Below are 18,081 nucleotides of genomic sequence, written 5' to 3' on the forward strand. Positions count from 1 at the left end.
AGCAAAAATAATATGTGGCAGGCATTGCAGACTAATTGGTGAAAAGATGTCATTTTACGATCAAGGCAGGTCGATTACGTAATCTCAAGAAATGTTTCCATGATAGCGTGATATAGTTGTGGGTCTATATACAGCAGACCTCTGAAGTTTGAGAATTGGGTGACCATTTTCTAACTGATCTAAATACGGAAAGTTACAGCTTCATAATGCTAAACTTTGTGATCAACCATTATTACTGAAATGATATTCTTTCATCATATTTTTTTGTTTTTACAGATGAGATGCGAATATTTGCCTTTGGATACCATCGAGAGATGGATAATCAGTGAGTGACAAATTTTGTTAAACTTTCAATTTTTTCAATTTTTTGCATTCCTCAATTAGTTTGAAAAAGCATCATAGAGAGAGAAAGAACGACAATTAGAGATTGTATGTCCATTAATAAGGCCAGACTTTTTGATCCTAGCAGGATCTTCCTGAGAAGTAGATAATCTCCAAGATTCGTAGGGAATAATTCATATGAGTACATCGCATTGCCAATGCTATGCAAAGTGGGCAAATTGCTATGTACACACCTGCAAAGATTCGTAGGGAATAATTCATACGGGTACATCGCATTGCGAATGCTATGCAAACTGAGCAAATGCTATGTACACATCTGCAAAGATTCGTAGGGAATAATTCATATGGTACATCGCATTGTGAACTGGGCAGAATGCTACGTACACATCTCCAACTATACATGTACGTAGCAGTGTTTGTTCTTTACGCAGAAATTATAGTTTCAAATAAGAGACAAAAGTCAGAGCTCTCAAAGTTGCTGCACAAACTTTAAACACTAAATTATTTCTTTGAAATTATTCCAGCAAGAGCTTCTTCACAAGTGGATAACCTCCAAGAATCTTAGGGAATATTTTGTACAGTACATCACATTGCCAAATGCTATGTAAAGTGGGGAAATTGCTATGTATACATCTGCAAAGATCTTTACATAGCAGTGTTTGGTTTTTGCACAGCATCCATAGCTCTTAATACGAGACAAAATTCAGAACTCTCAAAATGATTCCCTTGAGTTTTTCTAGAAGGCTAAAGAAAAGAAAAGAATAAAGAAGCGTGCAACAATTTTTAGGATGAGATTAAACCTGTCCAACGGAATTATTTTACTCTGTGTTGATCTATTGTTTTAATATGCCACAGGTGGAGGCATCTTTTAAAGTTGATATTCATACTCAGATTTTGTACAAACTTTTGTGCTTTAAAAAACAATTTATCCCAGTCCCAGCATGTTCTAAGATTTCAAAAAGCAAACTAGTATGCTCTCTATCCGAACGGAAAGTTTGGTATCCAGAGAGCTACCGATAACAGTCGCGGGAAAACGTGAGTGTCACGTTTCTTTTGAGTCGGTGGCTCTGCTTCGGGTATAACGTCTCGTTTTTTGTGCGACGTCACATGAACGGTAAAACTTGTTGGTAAAGTCCACTTTTGCTTGGACTGTTTTCTTTTTATCTTTTATTTACCTTCCTTGATTAACACATATATGATATTCAGATATATAAGTGCAAACAAGTCCTCTAACCTTTTAAGGAGAAATATTGTTTATGTGCTGCTGTACGATTGCGTAATATCATGTTGATATTTCGTCATGGTTTTTTCGATCTGCGTGTTTCCAACACTGAAAACCTCCCGATAAGAAGCCTTGATTAAATAAACACATTTATTGTTTTTGAATTTAAACTACAGTTGTGTGTTTGACTATTTAATCTCTTCTGGAGTCGTTTTGTACTTCTTTTAACGCTACGAAGTTCAGTTGACTAGGTGTTTTATTGGCTATAAATCACGTTTCTGCGTTCGTCTCTGCCAATAAAACTCTGCGTTCCTTTACCGTCAGTCGGCTACATGGTGTGCCCAACGCTGTTGCAGAGTAACGAGCGTAACCACGGCCTGTGGCGGCCAGCCCTCCAGAACAGCTACTGTATCACACTGTTCAGGGACGAGGTCCTCATGTTCCACAAGTATATCGAGGTCTTCTTCGCTTCCATCAAAGGGTAAAAACTTTTTCTCTCTACCTGCTCCCACGAACCCTGTCTAGATGTGTCAACTTTTTTTATCGTCAATTACACTTACCGATCACGATTTTAAAGCGAAATTCTGAGACCGATTCAAGAGATTGATAACGTGGTTGCTTCACTGCCGAAATTCATTCCCCCTCCACCTTACTCCTGTCCCCTCACTACTATTGCACTTTTGAGAGCTACCTGATCTGCAATTTGGTAACATGTTAGCACTGCCCCATCTGTTCACCTTCATTGACTTCCCCCCCCCCCATTCTCATTCTCATGATAATAATAATAGTAATAATGGTAATAATTAAGAAACATGAATCAAATAACTAAAGAATAACAAATTGAACATTTTGTGGTTATGTCTAGAACTAAAAGAGATTTCACATTCCTTTTTTTCTTTCTTCAATTATACAGGTTTAGTAAAAGAGTTGCCGAAGTGAAGGAATCCTCCAACGTGGCCCTACAACAAGCGTGAGTAGTCTCTATAACCGTTCATCCATCTTATCCACGTCAAAGCTTTGGATCAGGTGAAATGAACCCACATTTCCTATCTTTTCGTGGTGGCCAATTGGCTAAGGCATCGGACTCGTATCCAAGGATTGCTGGTTTGATTCCTGCCTAGTTCATTACGCTGTGTCCTTGGGCAAGATGCTTTATCTCACTTGCCTCTCTCCACCCAGGGGTTAAATGGGTACCTGTGAGGTAACTTGTCATTGGGGGCAGTATGTAACTGCTGCCGACTGGAGGGATTGTCTCTGGGACAGGTTATCATTGACCAGGGGTAATATAACGTCTGTAAAGCGCTTTGAGACCTATCACTGGTGTAAAGCCCTATTTAAAAAGTAAATATTATTATTATCGTACTTTTTCTTGTTCCCATCCGTTATGACTTACCTTTTCCTTCAGCACATATGGACACATACTACTAACATTTAAGGCAAAATATTATATTTCACAAAGCAAAATGATGATTGAATGAGCAAACTTTTAAGCCCCTCGTTGCCTCCGATGCTACTGATATTTTGATTCACGTGAGAGAACTTTGTTTTTAAATCTTTTTATTTCAGGGGGATGCTCCACAAGGAGAGGAGGAAGTTTCTGCGGTCGGCTTTACTCGAATTGAGTCAGATTCTATCAGATCAGCCAGGACTTCTTGGACCAAAGGTGAACAATTGTGAATGTTTTTGGATTGATTTGGTGCACACAGTTCTTGCATGACGTATTGTCAATGACGATGAATGGCTGATGGCTGGGTTGTAGATTATTCGTGTGAGTGTAGAGGAATTAGTTGCTTTCACGGACCATTATCTGTTAAAGGCTGTGAATGGTACTCGAATGTTATGCAGGGATGGTTTGTTGACATCGGTTACTTGGGTGATGTGTGAGAATAGTTGGGTGTGTTACTTACTGAGTGAGTGAACAGCAATGAGTAAGCACATGAATCAGTAAGACTGAATACAGGAATGGTTCGGTGTATTGGATACTTGAATGTTACGCAGGGTTGGTTTGGTAACATCGGTTACTTGGGTGATGTGTGAGGATGGCTGTGTGTGTTACTTACTGAATGAGTGAACAGCACTGCAGCACTATAGTGTAGACTCGATGAGTTGAAGTAGGAAGTGCGTCATTCTATCAGTAGATTTGATGAGTTGAAGTAGTAAGTCATTCTATCAGGGTAGACCCGATTAGCTGAAAATTAAGTGCATCATTCTATCAGTAGACTTGATGAGTTGAAGAAGTAAGTCATTCTATCAGGGTAGACCCGATTAGCTGAAGTAGTAAGTGCGTCATGCTATCTGGTAGACTTGATGAGTTGAAGTAGTAAGTCATTCTATCAGGGTAGACCCGATTATTTGAAGTATTAAGTGCGTCATGCTATCGGGTAGACTTGATGAGTTGAAATAGTAAGTCATTCTATCAGGGTAGACCCGATTAGCTGAAGTAGTAAGTGCGTCATGCTATCGGGTAGACTTGATGAGTTGAAAAAGTAAGTCATTCTATCAGGGTAGACCCGATTAGCTGAAGTAGTAAGTGCGTCATGCTATCGGGTAGACTTGATGAGTTGAAGTAGTAAGTCATTCTATCAGGGTAGACCCGATTAGCTGAAGTAGTAAGTGCGTCATGCTATCGGGTAGACTTGATGAGTTGAAGTAGTAAGTCATTCTATCAGGGTAGACCCGATTAGCTGAAGTAGTAAGTGCGTCATGCTATCGGGTAGATTCGATGAGTTGAAGTAGTAAGTCATTCTATCAGGGTAGACCCGATTAGCTGAAGTAGTAAGTGCGTCATGCTATCGGGTAGACTCGATGAGTTGAAGTAGTGAGTCATTCTATCAGGGTAGACCCGATTAGCTGAAGTAGTAAGTGCGTCATGCTATCGGGTAGACTTGATGAGTTGAAGTAGTAAGTCATTCTATCAGGGTAGACCCGATTAGCTGAAGTAGTAAGTGCGTCATGCTATCGGGTAGATTCGATGAGTTGAAGTAGTTAGTCATTCTATCAGGGTAGACCCGATTAGCTGAAGTAGTAAGTGCGTCATGCTATCGAGTAGACTTGATGAGTTGAAGTAGTAAGTCATTCTATCAGGGTAGACCCGATTAGCTGAAGTAGTAAGTGCGTCATGCTATCGGGTAGACTTGATGAGTTGAAAAAGTAAGTCATTCTATCAGGGTAGACCCGATTAGCTGAAGTAGTAAGTGCGTCATGCTATCGGGTAGACTTGATGAGTTGAAAAAGTAAGTCATTCTATCAGGGTAGACCCGATTAGCTGAAGTAGTAAGTGCGTCATGCTATCGGGTAGATTCGATGAGTTGAAGTAGTAAGTCATTCTATCAGGGTAGACCCGATTAGCTGAAGTAGTAAGTGCGTCATGCTATCGGGTAGACTTGATGAGTTGAAGTAGTAAGTCATTCTATCAGGGTAGACCCGATTAGCTGAAGTAGTAAGTGCGTCATGCTATCGGGTAGATTCGATGAGTTGAAGTAGTAAGTCATTCTATCAGGGTAGACCCGATTAGCTGAAGTAGTAAGTGCGTCATGCTATCGGGTAGACTTGATGAGTTGAAGTAGTAAGTCATTCTATCAGGGTAGACCCGATTAGCTGAAGTAGTAAGTGCGTCATGCTATCGGGTAGATTCGATGAGTTGAAGTAGTAAGTCATTCTATCAGGGTAGACCCGATTAGCTGAAGTAGTAAGTGCGTCATGCTATCGGGTAGATTCGATGAGTTGAAAAAGTAAGTCATTCTATCAGGGTAGACCCGATTAGCTGAAGTAGTAAGTGCGTCATGCTATCGGGTAGACTTGATGAGTTGAAGTAGTAAGTCATTCTATCAGGGTAGACCCGATTAGCTGAAGTAGTAAGTGCGTCATGCTATCGGGTAGACTTGATGAGTTGAAGTAGTAAGTCATTCTATCAGGGTAGACCCGATTAGCTGAAAATTAAGTGCATCATTCTATCAGTAGACTTGATGAGTTGAAGAAGTAAGTCATTCTATCAGGGTAGACCCGATTAGCTGAAGTAGTAAGTGCGTCATGCTATCTGGTAGACTTGATGAGTTGAAGTAGTAAGTCATTCTATCAGGGTAGACCCGATTATTTGAAGTATTAAGTGCGTCATGCTATCGGGTAGACTTGATGAGTTGAAATAGTAAGTCATTCTATCAGGGTAGACCCGATTAGCTGAAGTAGTAAGTGCGTCATGCTATCGGGTAGACTTGATGAGTTGAAAAAGTAAGTCATTCTATCAGGGTAGACCCGATTAGCTGAAGTAGTAAGTGCGTCATGCTATCGGGTAGACTCGATGAGTTGAAGTAGTAAGTCATTCTATCAGGGTAGACCCGATTAGCTGAAGTAGTAAGTGCGTCATGCTATCGGGTAGACTTGATGAGTTGAAGTAGTAAGTCATTCTATCAGGGTAGACCCGATTAGCTGAAGTAGTAAGTGCGTCATGCTATCGGGTAGATTCGATGAGTTGAAGTAGTTAGTCATTCTATCAGGGTAGACCCGATTAGCTGAAGTAGTAAGTGCGTCATGCTATCGGGTAGACTCGATGAGTTGAAGTAGTAAGTCATTCTATCAGGGTAGACCCGATTAGCTGAAGTAGTAAGTGCGTCATGCTATCGGGTAGACTTGATGAGTTGAAGTAGTAAGTCATTCTATCAGGGTAGACCCGATTAGCTGAAGTAGTAAGTGCGTCATGCTATCGGGTAGATTCGATGAGTTGAAGTAGTAAGTCATTCTATCAGGGTAGACCCGATTAGCTGAAGTAGTAAGTGCGTCATGCTATCGGGTAGACTTGATGAGTTGAAGTAGTAAGTCATTCTATCAGGGTAGACCCGATTAGCTGAAGTAGTAAGTGCGTCATGCTATCGGGTAGATTCGATGAGTTGAAGTAGTTAGTCATTCTATCAGGGTAGACCCGATTAGCTGAAGTAGTAAGTGCGTCATGCTATCGGGTAGACTCGATGAGTTGAAGTAGTAAGTCATTCTATCAGGGTAGACCCGATTAGCTGAAGTAGTAAGTGCGTCATGCTATCGGGTAGACTTGATGAGTTGAAGTAGTAAGTCATTCTATCAGGGTAGACCCGATTAGCTGAAGTAGTAAGTGCGTCATGCTATCGGGTAGATTCGATGAGTTGAAGTAGTTAGTCATTCTATCAGGGTAGACCCGATTAGCTGAAGTAGTAAGTGCGTCATGCTATCGAGTAGACTTGATGAGTTGAAGTAGTAAGTCATTCTATCAGGGTAGACCCGATTAGCTGAAGTAGTAAGTGCGTCATGCTATCGGGTAGATTCGATGAGTTGAAGTAGTAAGTCATTCTATCAGGGTAGACCCGATTAGCTGAAGTAGTAAGTGCGTCATGCTATCGGGTAGACTTGATGAGTTGAAGTAGTAAGTCATTCTATCAGGGTAGACCCGATTAGCTGAAGTAGTAAGTGCGTCATGCTATCGGGTAGATTCGATGAGTTGAAGTAGTAAGTCATTCTATCAGGGTAGACCCGATTAGCTGAAGTAGTAAGTGCGTCATGCTATCGAGTAGACTTGATGAGTTGAAGTAGTAAGTCATTCTATCAGGGTAGACCCGATTAGCTGAAGTAGTAAGTGCGTCATGCTATCGGGTAGACTTGATGAGTTGAAAAAGTAAGTCATTCTATCAGGGTAGACCCGATTAGCTGAAGTAGTAAGTGCGTCATGCTATCGGGTAGACTTGATGAGTTGAAAAAGTAAGTCATTCTATCAGGGTAGACCCGATTAGCTGAAGTAGTAAGTGCGTCATGCTATCTGGTAGACTTGATGAGTTGAAGTAGTAAGTCATTCTATCAGGGTAGACCCGATTAGCTGAAGTAGTAAGTGCGTCATGCTATCGGGTAGACTTGATGAGTTGAAGTAGTAAGTCATTCTATCAGGGTAGACCCGATTAGCTGAAGTAGTAAGTGCGTCATGCTATCGGGTAGATTCGATGAGTTGAAGTAGTTAGTCATTCTATCAGGGTAGACCCGATTAGCTGAAGTAGTAAGTGCGTCATGCTATCGGGTAGACTCGATGAGTTGAAGTAGTAAGTCATTCTATCAGGGTAGACCCGATTAGCTGAAGTAGTAAGTGCGTCATGCTATCGGGTAGACTTGATGAGTTGAAGTAGTAAGTCATTCTATCAGGGTAGACCCGATTAGCTGAAGTAGTAAGTGCGTCATGCTATCGGGTAGATTCGATGAGTTGAAGTAGTAAGTCATTCTATCAGGGTAGACCCGATTAGCTGAAGTAGTAAGTGCGTCATGCTATCGGGTAGACTTGATGAGTTGAAGTAGTAAGTCATTCTATCAGGGTAGACCCGATTAGCTGAAGTAGTAAGTGCGTCATGCTATCGGGTAGACTTGATGAGTTGAAAAAGTAAGTCATTCTATCAGGGTAGACCCGATTAGCTGAAGTAGTAAGTGCGTCATGCTATCGGGTAGACTTGATGAGTTGAAAAAGTAAGTCATTCTATCAGGGTAGACCCGATTAGCTGAAGTAGTAAGTGCGTCATGCTATCGGGTAGACTTGATGAGTTGAAGTAGTAAGTCATTCTATCAGGGTAGACCCGATTAGCTGAAGTAGTAAGTGCGTCATGCTATCGGGTAGACTTGATGAGTTGAAGTAGTAAGTCATTCTATCAGGGTAGACCCGATTAGCTGAAGTATTAAGTGCGTCATGCTATCGGGTAGACTTGATGGGTTGAAGTAGTAAGTCATTCTATCAGGGTAGACCCGATTATTTGAAGTATTAAGTGCGTCATGCTATCGGGTAGATTTGATGAGTTGAAGTAGTAAGTCATTCTATCAGGGTAGACCCGATTATTTGAAGTATTAAGTGCATCATTCTATCGGTAGATTCCATGAGTTGAAGTATTAAGTATATTATTCTATGAGGTAGATTTGATGCTTTAACATGTTCGAAAAGTGTACAGGATCGACTTAGTGCATTTAATACCCTGAATGTTACAAAGGGACCGGTGTGGTGCAATCCCGGTATCGTTTTACTTAAAACTTACACTCCTTCATCAGGCCCTGTACGTGCTGATGGGTTTCTCCTTCGCGAGAGATGAGATCCTGTGGTTAGTCCGTCACGTGGAGCACCCTCACCCTAAGATGAAGAACAAACCCACGACAGATTTTGAAGACCCACAGCTTCCAGAACTTCTGTTCTACATGGAGGAATTGCGAGGTGAGCTTGAGAAATGTCGACCGAGGAGTAAAATGTGCCCCATTTTGGGGGATATCGTCCATTTGGGTCACATTTATCAGTGGTGTAACAGGGATGTGCCCAGGATTTCCTGAGTGCCGGGTATACTGAACGCCCTCCTGGGGGAGGGGTCTAAGGGGGAGAATTTTTCGATTTTTGAAGGTGCTCAGATGCCAAATGCTGGCACTTGTGCAGCTTTTTATGCACATACACAAGTACTAGTTTTGCTAACAATTTACATTTTTTTATTTTTTTTTAGTGAAATATATTACGTACCTGGTAAAAGTTATTAGTTAGTTCCGAAAAGAGATTTTACAAGGGACCGATTGAGAGCAGTGAGTCATGTTTCTCTCATGCGTAACTGATGCATTATTAGTCTCTATGATTTGGCATAGGCTAGGCCCAATTTATGTTGAATATATTGTTAGGAATGTCAGGATTCTAGATGAAAATAGTGCTGGGCGGGATTCACGATTTTTAAGACAGTGCTGGGTGGGGCCGCCCAGTGTGGGCACATCCCTGGACTGGTCTAAGGTTATCCATCACACTCTGCTGGGCTTTTGCACAGACCTGTTGTACCAAATCAAGATGATCAGGTATTGTTTGATCGAGCCAGAAAAGCCAATATCAGTGAATATTTCGAGATGATCTAACAGGGCTGGAAAGTATTGACGGTGGTCTGACAGATATTTGCATACACGTGCGATACGAATCAACTTCTGTCCATATGTGAAAAGAACATCTTCACGATCTCTCTCTGTAATTGACATTTTTGAAAGCTTAGCAGAGATCCTGACACAAAATGGGAATTTGGGGGGGGGGGGAGGGGGGAGTTCTGGCGATGGACCAATAGCCTCACTACACTCGAGTGGCAAGATGCCTGCTGTAAAAATTATTAGGGGCCTTACACTTGCGATATGTATCGTCTTATGTTAATTGTGAAAAGAACAATATATCCGCTTGCCCGCGGGTGAATTTTAGCTTGCGGTGGCTTTGAAGAGACCCTGACACAGTATGGGAATTTGGTGGGGGGGGGGAGGGGGTGGCGTGCTGGCGTCGGACAGATGGCCTCACCACACTCATGTGGCAAGATGCCTGCTTTAAAAGTTATTAGGGGCCATACACTTGCGATATGTGTCATCTTATGTTAATTGTGAAAGGAACAACATATCATCTTACCCAGGGGTGAATTTTAGATTTTGTGGTGGTTTGCAGATATATCGACAAACATTGGGGAGGTGAGGGGCGGTTGGAGGGTGGGGGGGATGTGTGAGTTAGATGGATGGCCTCACCACACTCAAGTACAAACAATTATTTGGGGGCCTCATTTTCATAGTGTGTGCACTGTACAGTGCAATGATTCCTTGGAAATACAGTATATTATTTTTATTTGTTTATTTATATATATATTTATATTTATTTATTATACAGGCATGAGCTTTTTCCGCGAATGTGGAATATCCATGATTTCTTCTCTACCTCAGGGACAAAAACTATTATCCTAACACACTGTAGCATACGCAAACTGGAGCCTATACCGCAATTTTTGCAAAGTTCCTTGATTTTTTTTTTACCCAAGGCTCATCACTGATTATATTTGTTTATTTTACAGGTTAACTGTATTTATTAGCGTGTCGGATCATTCATCTATGGATCATTTCTATGATTTTTTTCCTCCTCACCTCTCTGTTTAGCTCTGGTTAAGAAATATTACCAGGTGCTCCAGCAGTATTATGTTCAATATTTGAATGGTTACGATGCCATCGTCCTGAATAACCTGGTCAAGGTGAGACATTTGTGTTACTTAGATACCAAATCATGCCAAACTAGTCCGAGCATGTACAATGTGACGTTAAGACGATCTGAAAAGCTGCTTCATCGGTCTAATGGACTAGTTTAGTCAAATCTTTAGGGATTCGCGTGACTTTCCTAAAAGATTATATAAAAAAAAGTATAATTTTTTTATCTTTTTTAAAGTATAAAAAAAAGGATAAAAAAAAAAATTAAAAAAAAAAGTATAAAGTAAAAAAAGAAGTATAAGGTTTGATACCATGGCAACATGATATACAAACAAACACAATGTATACAAATTTGATAGAATTATGATGAATAAGTTGATTAATTATTTATGGATTCTCTTCCTTATAAATAAAGGAAATAATAACACAATAGATAAGCGAACACAAGACTTTATTGTCTTATCACTACCACACATTTTTATTTGTTTTAAATATATCACTTTTGTTGTTGTTGTTGTTGATATAATGCAGCATCCCGCTAATAGTGTTGTGAGAGATGTAGAGGATTAATGGAACAGCTATTATTGTTATTTTTAATAGCAGATCAGGTTCTGCTTGATTGAGCTGTGTGTGGATAGTTAAAGTTCTTAATTACATTAATTAAGAGCTTTTTGTTTTGCTCATCAGAATCTGCCCCTCTGTCCAGAGGACGAGTCCATCATACTGTCATCGTTTGTTCAACAAATGGAAAGCCTGAATCTCAAAGAGAGTAAGCATTTATTACCATCTAATTAACTTTTTTTTGATTGATTTATTTGTTATTTAGTATTTATTTAGTATTTATTTAATATTTATTTAGTTGTTATTTAGTATTTATTTAATATCTATTAGTATTTAGTAATTTAGTATTTAGAGTATTTTTTTTTCAAATTTATTTGTTATTTTGCTTTTATTATTTATTTTGCAACTTTCATAGCCAGTCATTCCCACATTCTTTTTTTTTCTGAAAAATTATCAGCCATGGTTCTGTTTTATCTTTTAACTGTTAGTAAATGTATTTAAGTTAGTCTCGAAACGAAGCTTGACTAAGATCTTTCAGTCTCTGTAATAATGGTTTACAAAGGCAATTGTTTAATATATATCTGCCTCAGGTAACAGCAGACTGGCTGGGTGTCTTTGTAGAACAAAGGATGAAAATTTCAAGAAATTACTGCCTACTGCTGCCCACCCCCCAAAATAAAATAACCCACCCCCCAAAAAGAGTAATGAAAACTAGATTATTCATGAAAAAGGATATGCCCACTCACCTTTTCTTCTCCTTCCATTAAGTCTTCTCTCCCACTCCATCTACCTATTCAACCCACTCCCTCTATCCAACCCACTCCCCCATCCAACCCACTCCCCCTATCCAACCCACTCCCCCTATCCAACCCACTCCTCCTAACTTACACACTCCCCCAATCCAACCCACTCCCCCTATCCAATCCTCCTATCCAACCCACTCCCCTGTCCGACCAACTCCCTCTATCCAACCCACTCCCCTCTCCCACCATTATCCACTCCCCTCTCCCACCCTTTCCCACTCCTTTCCCTCTCTAACTAGGAGTGAGCTAGGAATCCTACGTATGGACGGTTCAATATTCAAAAGTCGATGGTTTCTCTGTTGTCGTATTCAGTTCAAGTTGGTACCAATCCAGACTTCTCTCCCCATCCATCCCCCTCCACAATATTCAAAAATTGATCGTTTTCTCTGTCGTCATTCTCAGTTCAAGGTGGCACCGTGCCAGACTTCACAGGATTCCGTCTGGATTGGTTCCGGCTGCAAGCTCTGACCAGCATCGGCAAGGCCACCCTGGTGTTACAGGAGAACGGGGAGCTGGCACGAACCCTCAACACCATTGTATTCCACACCATGATGGTAGACTCGGTCGACGAACTCCTCCTGGAAACTTCAGACATGAGCATCTTCTGGTAACATAACTCACCAACTCCTTCTTTCGTTTTTTTTTGTTAGCTGGGTGGCTCACATTATGCCGTTATCATTTTTTGTAAAGAACAACAGGAAAACTGAATGGCTTCTTCCTCTAATGAGTTTGCTCTATATATATTAAACGCTGAGATTTCACTAGAAACTCTTCCTCTGCTCCTATCTTGGGTTTATTAACACTAAAGGAAAATTTGGGGTGTGATCCGTGTTCTTTTTTCGTGGTATAAGTCGATTCCCCACGATTTGAGACTGATGGCCGGTCATAGATGGCATGTGTGTAATACTCATTAATTACCATGATTTTTGTATTGTTTCTTTTGTATTGTAGCCACCACAGTCGATTCTTTGAGACAACCTTTGAGCATTCCCTAACTCATCCAACCCAGGCCAGATACTCTATAGCATTTCCTCTCATCTGTACTCACTTTATCAACTGTACACACGATGTCTGCCCTGAAGAGGTAGGTGGCAATTTGTTAAAGGAGGCGGACGGGGTGGGGGACCTTATACTTCTGGAGGGTTCATTTATACTATCAGATAAAATCATCAGATTTTTTTTTTTTTTTTTTTATATCTATGGAATGCCATCTCTGCTTAGGACTCAGTAATCTGGTATTGGTGGCAGAATTGATATTTAAACTCTCTCAGTAGCAATCTATCGTTGTTTATCACTGTGGTACCCTCCCGACATTGTTGTGTGTAATATTCACATTACCATGTTTAAAATGGATGTTCATTTGCTGCTAACTGATATCGGTATTATGGTAAAGATCATATTTTAAAAATTGTGCAAAAAAACTTGAAATCTTTAACATGTACATAATTAGCATTCGTGAGAAGATAATACAAGACTGCAAAGACACAACAAAAGAAAAAAAAAAGTGGAAACAAAAGAACAGTTCAAAGGCAAATAAAAAAGAAGTAATTAATTAATTTTTTTTTTATATTACTTTTATTTATTCCAGTTTAAATATAAATTTATAAATTTGGATGAGAAGTACATAAAGGAAACATATAATTACAGTGATTAGTTAGAGGTCAAATTCTGAAAATATTTAAAGTATACTAAAGATATCAATAGTAACAGATATCAAAAGTAAAAGACGAAAAATGCAATGAAATCAACAATTTCGGATGGCATTTCGACACAAACAGCTATGCCCAGGGTAATACTGAATCCCGACAGATTATGCATCTTGACTTCTGTTGCTTTGCGCTTTCTTCACTCTGTCCCCCCCTTCTCCCCTCCCCACCCCTCCAAATGAAAATGTTATTTGCAAGAGTTAAAATGAAGATGTGTTTGTTTGCAGCATTAGTTCTCGGGAAATGATAAATATTCAGTGTCATGCATATGCATACATGGAATGCAAATGACCCATCCTTGTGCCTTGTTGCTCATAGTTTTTTTTTTGCATGTTTTTTTTTTTTTTTTATAAATTGTGTGACGGTCTCGTAGCATTCAGCGGTCGCATCGAATGGCAAGCCTGCCGTAGGCTGCACTCGCCGTGTTCTGTTTGTCCAAACTCGTCAAAGAGAGGGCGTTAATCCCGACAGGGGTAAATGTCAAAGCAAAATAAAACTGTTAGCAACTGCTTATCCACTAGAGAGCCTGTGTAGGAGAATGTGTAAAAGTAAGTTGGCCTGACGTTTCGATCCTAGCAGGATCTTCTTCAGAGGCTAAATGACAAGTAACAGTAACAGAAGGGACAAAAACATGCACAGAATACAGACAGGTTAAAGAGCATTGTGAACACAAAGAGATAGATGTAAGGGGATTAGTAGACAAGGGATGGAGAAAAGAAAGCAACAGAGGAAGAGGAGTTCCTTTAGGTTAAAAATAGAGGGAAATGAATACATGAAGGGGTCCTTGCTGGTGGTGGGTAATCCATATTAAGGACATAATTGGTGTTGTGTAGAAGGGAGATGTAAAAAAAGGGGGGGGGTGCAACCCCTGTCGAGAACTGACACAATAGTATAACAATGGTAGTTGGAATTTTCATTGTTCTAACAAGTCTTTAGATCTGTAAGATCTTCTTGGCAAATAATTTGACCTCTTTTCATTCTCTTGAGCGAATAGCATACCCTTCTGGACGCTCATTTTTGATCTTTATATGACTATGAAATGTACTATTCCCATTTGTCGAGGCAAGTAGGTACATCCATAAGTGATGTGACCCAGGGTGAAAACCTTTGTTGCGGCCTGCAGGATTCCTTTCATGCTCACCTCTGATATAGAGTGTGATTACAGTATGGTCCTCTTTATGTGTGTATAGCGAATGGGCCATCTCTATATGACCCCCTTTATGTCGCTTTATGGTCCATCTCCGTATTGCCCTGTCTGTGTTTGTATAGAAAATGGTCCATCTCTATTCGACCCCCTGTATGTGTGTACTGAGAATGGTCCATCTCTGTATTACCCTGTCTGAGGTGTTTACTGACAATGGTCCATCTCTGTATGACCCCCTGTATGTGTGTACTGAGAATGGTCTATCTCTGTATTGCCCTGTCTGAGGTGTTTACTGACAATGGTCCATCTCTGTATGACCCCCTGTATGTGTGTACTGAGAATGGTCTATCTCTGTATTGCCCTGCCTATGTTTGTATTTAAGAATGGTCCATCTCTATATCACCCCCTGTACTGTATGTGTATAGAGGATTATCCATCTCTGTCTTGCCCTGTCTATGTTTGTATAGAGAATGGTCCATCTCTGAATAGCCCCTCTGTGTGTACAGAGAATGGTCCATCCCTGTATGTCCCCCTCTATGTGTGTTCTGAGAATGGTCCATCTCTGTATTGCCCTGTCATTGTGTGTACTGAGAATGGTCCATCTCTGTATTGCCCTGTTATTGTGTGTACTGAGAATGGTCCATCTCTGTATTGTCCCGTCTATGTTTGTATAGAGAATGCTCCATCTCTATATTGCCCTGTCTATGTTTGTATAAAGAATCTCCATCTCTGTCTGTCTATCTGTCTGTCTGTCTATGACCATCGCTGTGGCATATTCCATAGCTCTCTGCTATGTACCAATGACTCTCCATGATGACACAATTCCAATCATTCTTCTCCCAATATTCCTCAACCCTCTCCACGCAGGCCACTCCAACCTCTGCCAGAACCAGCAAAGTTTATTTCCTCTGTCGGGTAAGGTCGTCAGTGGGTCTCTGCATGTTTTAGGTCAACGTTGTTTATCGGCCATTTTTGTCAGCTGTTACACACCCCCCTCCCCCTCCCACCTCTACAATGATCCCAAAAGAACGGCTCAAAGGACACGAGAAGAGGGAGGGCGGCAAGCCGTTATAGTTTGTAAATATCTCGCGAGAAGCAAAGATATCGATGAGATATTAGGTAGTTCGGAGGTCTGCCCCTTCTTTATAGTTTCGTGGCAAAACATTTTTACCTGAATAAAATAGAAAAAATAGAAAATCAATTGATGGTGCTGATTTCGTTGAAATTTTTACTTCACGGTCTCTGTTTCAGTGTTTTGATGCGTTGCATGTCGGTGGTGCGGTTTTAATTGTCGAACTGTGGTGGAATGCTGTTTATTATGGAATCTGTTTCTTGTGAAACATATATTTTAAGAGAAAAAAATACATGTAGCTATCCTTAAATTTAATTTATGTTTTAATGTACTCTGTATCAAAAATGAAATGATAAAAGAAGGAACTCTATCAAACAATTTCTTGTTTCCACTAGAAGTTTTTTTTTACTTTTTATTTATATTGACTCTATTCACCAGTTTGTGTAGTGATATGTGAGATGACCTAATGCTGAGGTCATCAGGGTCAAGTTTGTTTTATCACTTTGTTGTTTTAAGGTCATGTGATGCTTGCTTGTCTACACTGTGTGTGTTGTCAAGGCAGCCTACCTGTGTCTACATATCTGTTTTAAAATTCTGTGAATGAATGTGAAGTTTTTACTTGGAAGAGAAGGCAGTTCCTTCCATGCCCCTTTGTTTAACCCTGGCAGACTGCTGAAATGCACCCCTTTTAACCCATCCATCCACCTCTATCACCCCTGCCATCCTTGCATGAAGTACTTAGCAAAGATTTATGCCTTCATCCCCCCTCCCCCCCAACTCCCCCCTCCAAACTCCCCCCTCCCAACTCCCCCCTCCCAACGCCCCTCCCCTTTTAAGTGGATTCTTCTGGTTGGATGCAGATACATACTGGTATAGTATATATCATATTTTGCTTTAGTACAAAAGTACAACTTGAAAGGGAGGATTCCCTCCCGTGCACACAATCATTTTATACAGAGGTCTCAACATACAGTAGGACAGCTTTAAGGCCTCACTTTGTACTTGGTTATTAAACTTGTCCACTTTCTAAATTTGTAAGATCTAACAAAATTAAAGAGCACAGTCATTTCATTCATTTGATTTCAGAGGTAACTTGTTAAATTACTGAAGAAATTTGTGGAACCTGCTTTATTAAAACCTGCTGTAAGGAAAGTGTTTACTTTATGATGTGGAATATGCACAGAATAAATGGAAATTCCTTCATCTTCTCTTGACAATCTTTCAGTACCAAAAACAATCTTCATCTTTAGTCACTTCAATTTCTCCTCTGTCCAGAATTTTGCTTTCAATTTTAACCTCAACCTAATCCAAATGTGTGTCTTTTGTACAAAGGCATATGTATGATATGGTCAATAGTGTGCAATTCAGGGGAATTGATTCTTGAATGTGAATGTTGCCTTTCAAAGGAGAGTAGAATGTCTTCTCTCTCGCCGTTTCGTTTACCTCATATCACAGCGTGTTGAAGCATAAAAGGAATCCTGACCGTTGCTTTAAAGAACGGTGATTGTGTCTTCCTTGCTGGCGAAAATCTGTCAGTGTTTGTGTCTGTTCCTCAAAGCATGATCCCTGAATCGGGAAGTTCCCTGATTCAGCATGATCCCTGAATCGGGAAGTTCCTGAATCCTGAACTACAGTACAAAAAAAAAAAAAAACATCAGCATGTCATTTAACGTCCTTGTTTGATATCAATTGGTAATTCTGTGTATGGCTTACTGTATTCCCTTTAACTTTAACAGTGCATCAAGTAACTCGATGTGTTAGGTGTCCGACCGTACCATATATATCACTCTTCGTACAAGTTTATAATCACGTATTCTAGTAAATATTAATTAACTTGCTGTGAAATTTAAGGTAACGAGACAAAACAAATGTCTTTCAGCTCATGCAGATCTGTCTCATTCTTGAGATGCAGAAAATAGCCATTAAAAGTTGAAAATAATTTCAAGCCATGAATTCAAGCCTTTGTGGGTTCTTTGTGTTTTAACACAGTTGTCAAAATATGTCAAAAAAGCTTAGCCCATAATTTGTGGAATGACCCAAATATATATGTTTCCTTATTTTCCAGAAGCGATCTGTTATTTGTTGTCTAATTTCATCTCTTTATAGACACATTACATTGTTGCCATTCTTCCTCACAAAGTAATATTAAAAGTAGAGAATTTCCAAAACTTTGCCAAATTCTGTACATGTCTTCCTGCAAATACTGCAGAGAATAATTTATCCAGTATTGCATCACAATATGCTATGCAAAACGGTACATTGCAAAATGCTATGCA

At 40.0% G+C, this 18,081-nt stretch overlaps 1 protein-coding gene across 1 annotated transcript in view; it reads left to right on the forward strand.

The window, feature by feature from the left end:
• Nucleotides 1-18,081, forward strand: part of LOC139982180 (nck-associated protein 1-like) — a 47,448-nt gene that overhangs the window by 11,663 nt on the left and 17,704 nt on the right. Inside the window, exons 8-16 of the mRNA XM_071994768.1 lie at nucleotides 277-325; nucleotides 1,889-2,045; nucleotides 2,478-2,534; nucleotides 3,131-3,227; nucleotides 8,603-8,762; nucleotides 10,475-10,566; nucleotides 11,207-11,288; nucleotides 12,286-12,490; nucleotides 12,835-12,967. Of these exons, the coding sequence (XP_071850869.1) occupies nucleotides 277-325; nucleotides 1,889-2,045; nucleotides 2,478-2,534; nucleotides 3,131-3,227; nucleotides 8,603-8,762; nucleotides 10,475-10,566; nucleotides 11,207-11,288; nucleotides 12,286-12,490; nucleotides 12,835-12,967 (1,032 nt within the window). The remainder of the gene's footprint in view (nucleotides 1-276; nucleotides 326-1,888; nucleotides 2,046-2,477; nucleotides 2,535-3,130; nucleotides 3,228-8,602; nucleotides 8,763-10,474; nucleotides 10,567-11,206; nucleotides 11,289-12,285; nucleotides 12,491-12,834; nucleotides 12,968-18,081) is intronic.

The sequence above is a fragment of the Apostichopus japonicus genome, chromosome 16, assembly GCF_037975245.1.
Source record: "Apostichopus japonicus isolate 1M-3 chromosome 16, ASM3797524v1, whole genome shotgun sequence".
NCBI lineage: Eukaryota > Metazoa > Echinodermata > Holothuroidea > Aspidochirotida > Stichopodidae > Apostichopus > Apostichopus japonicus.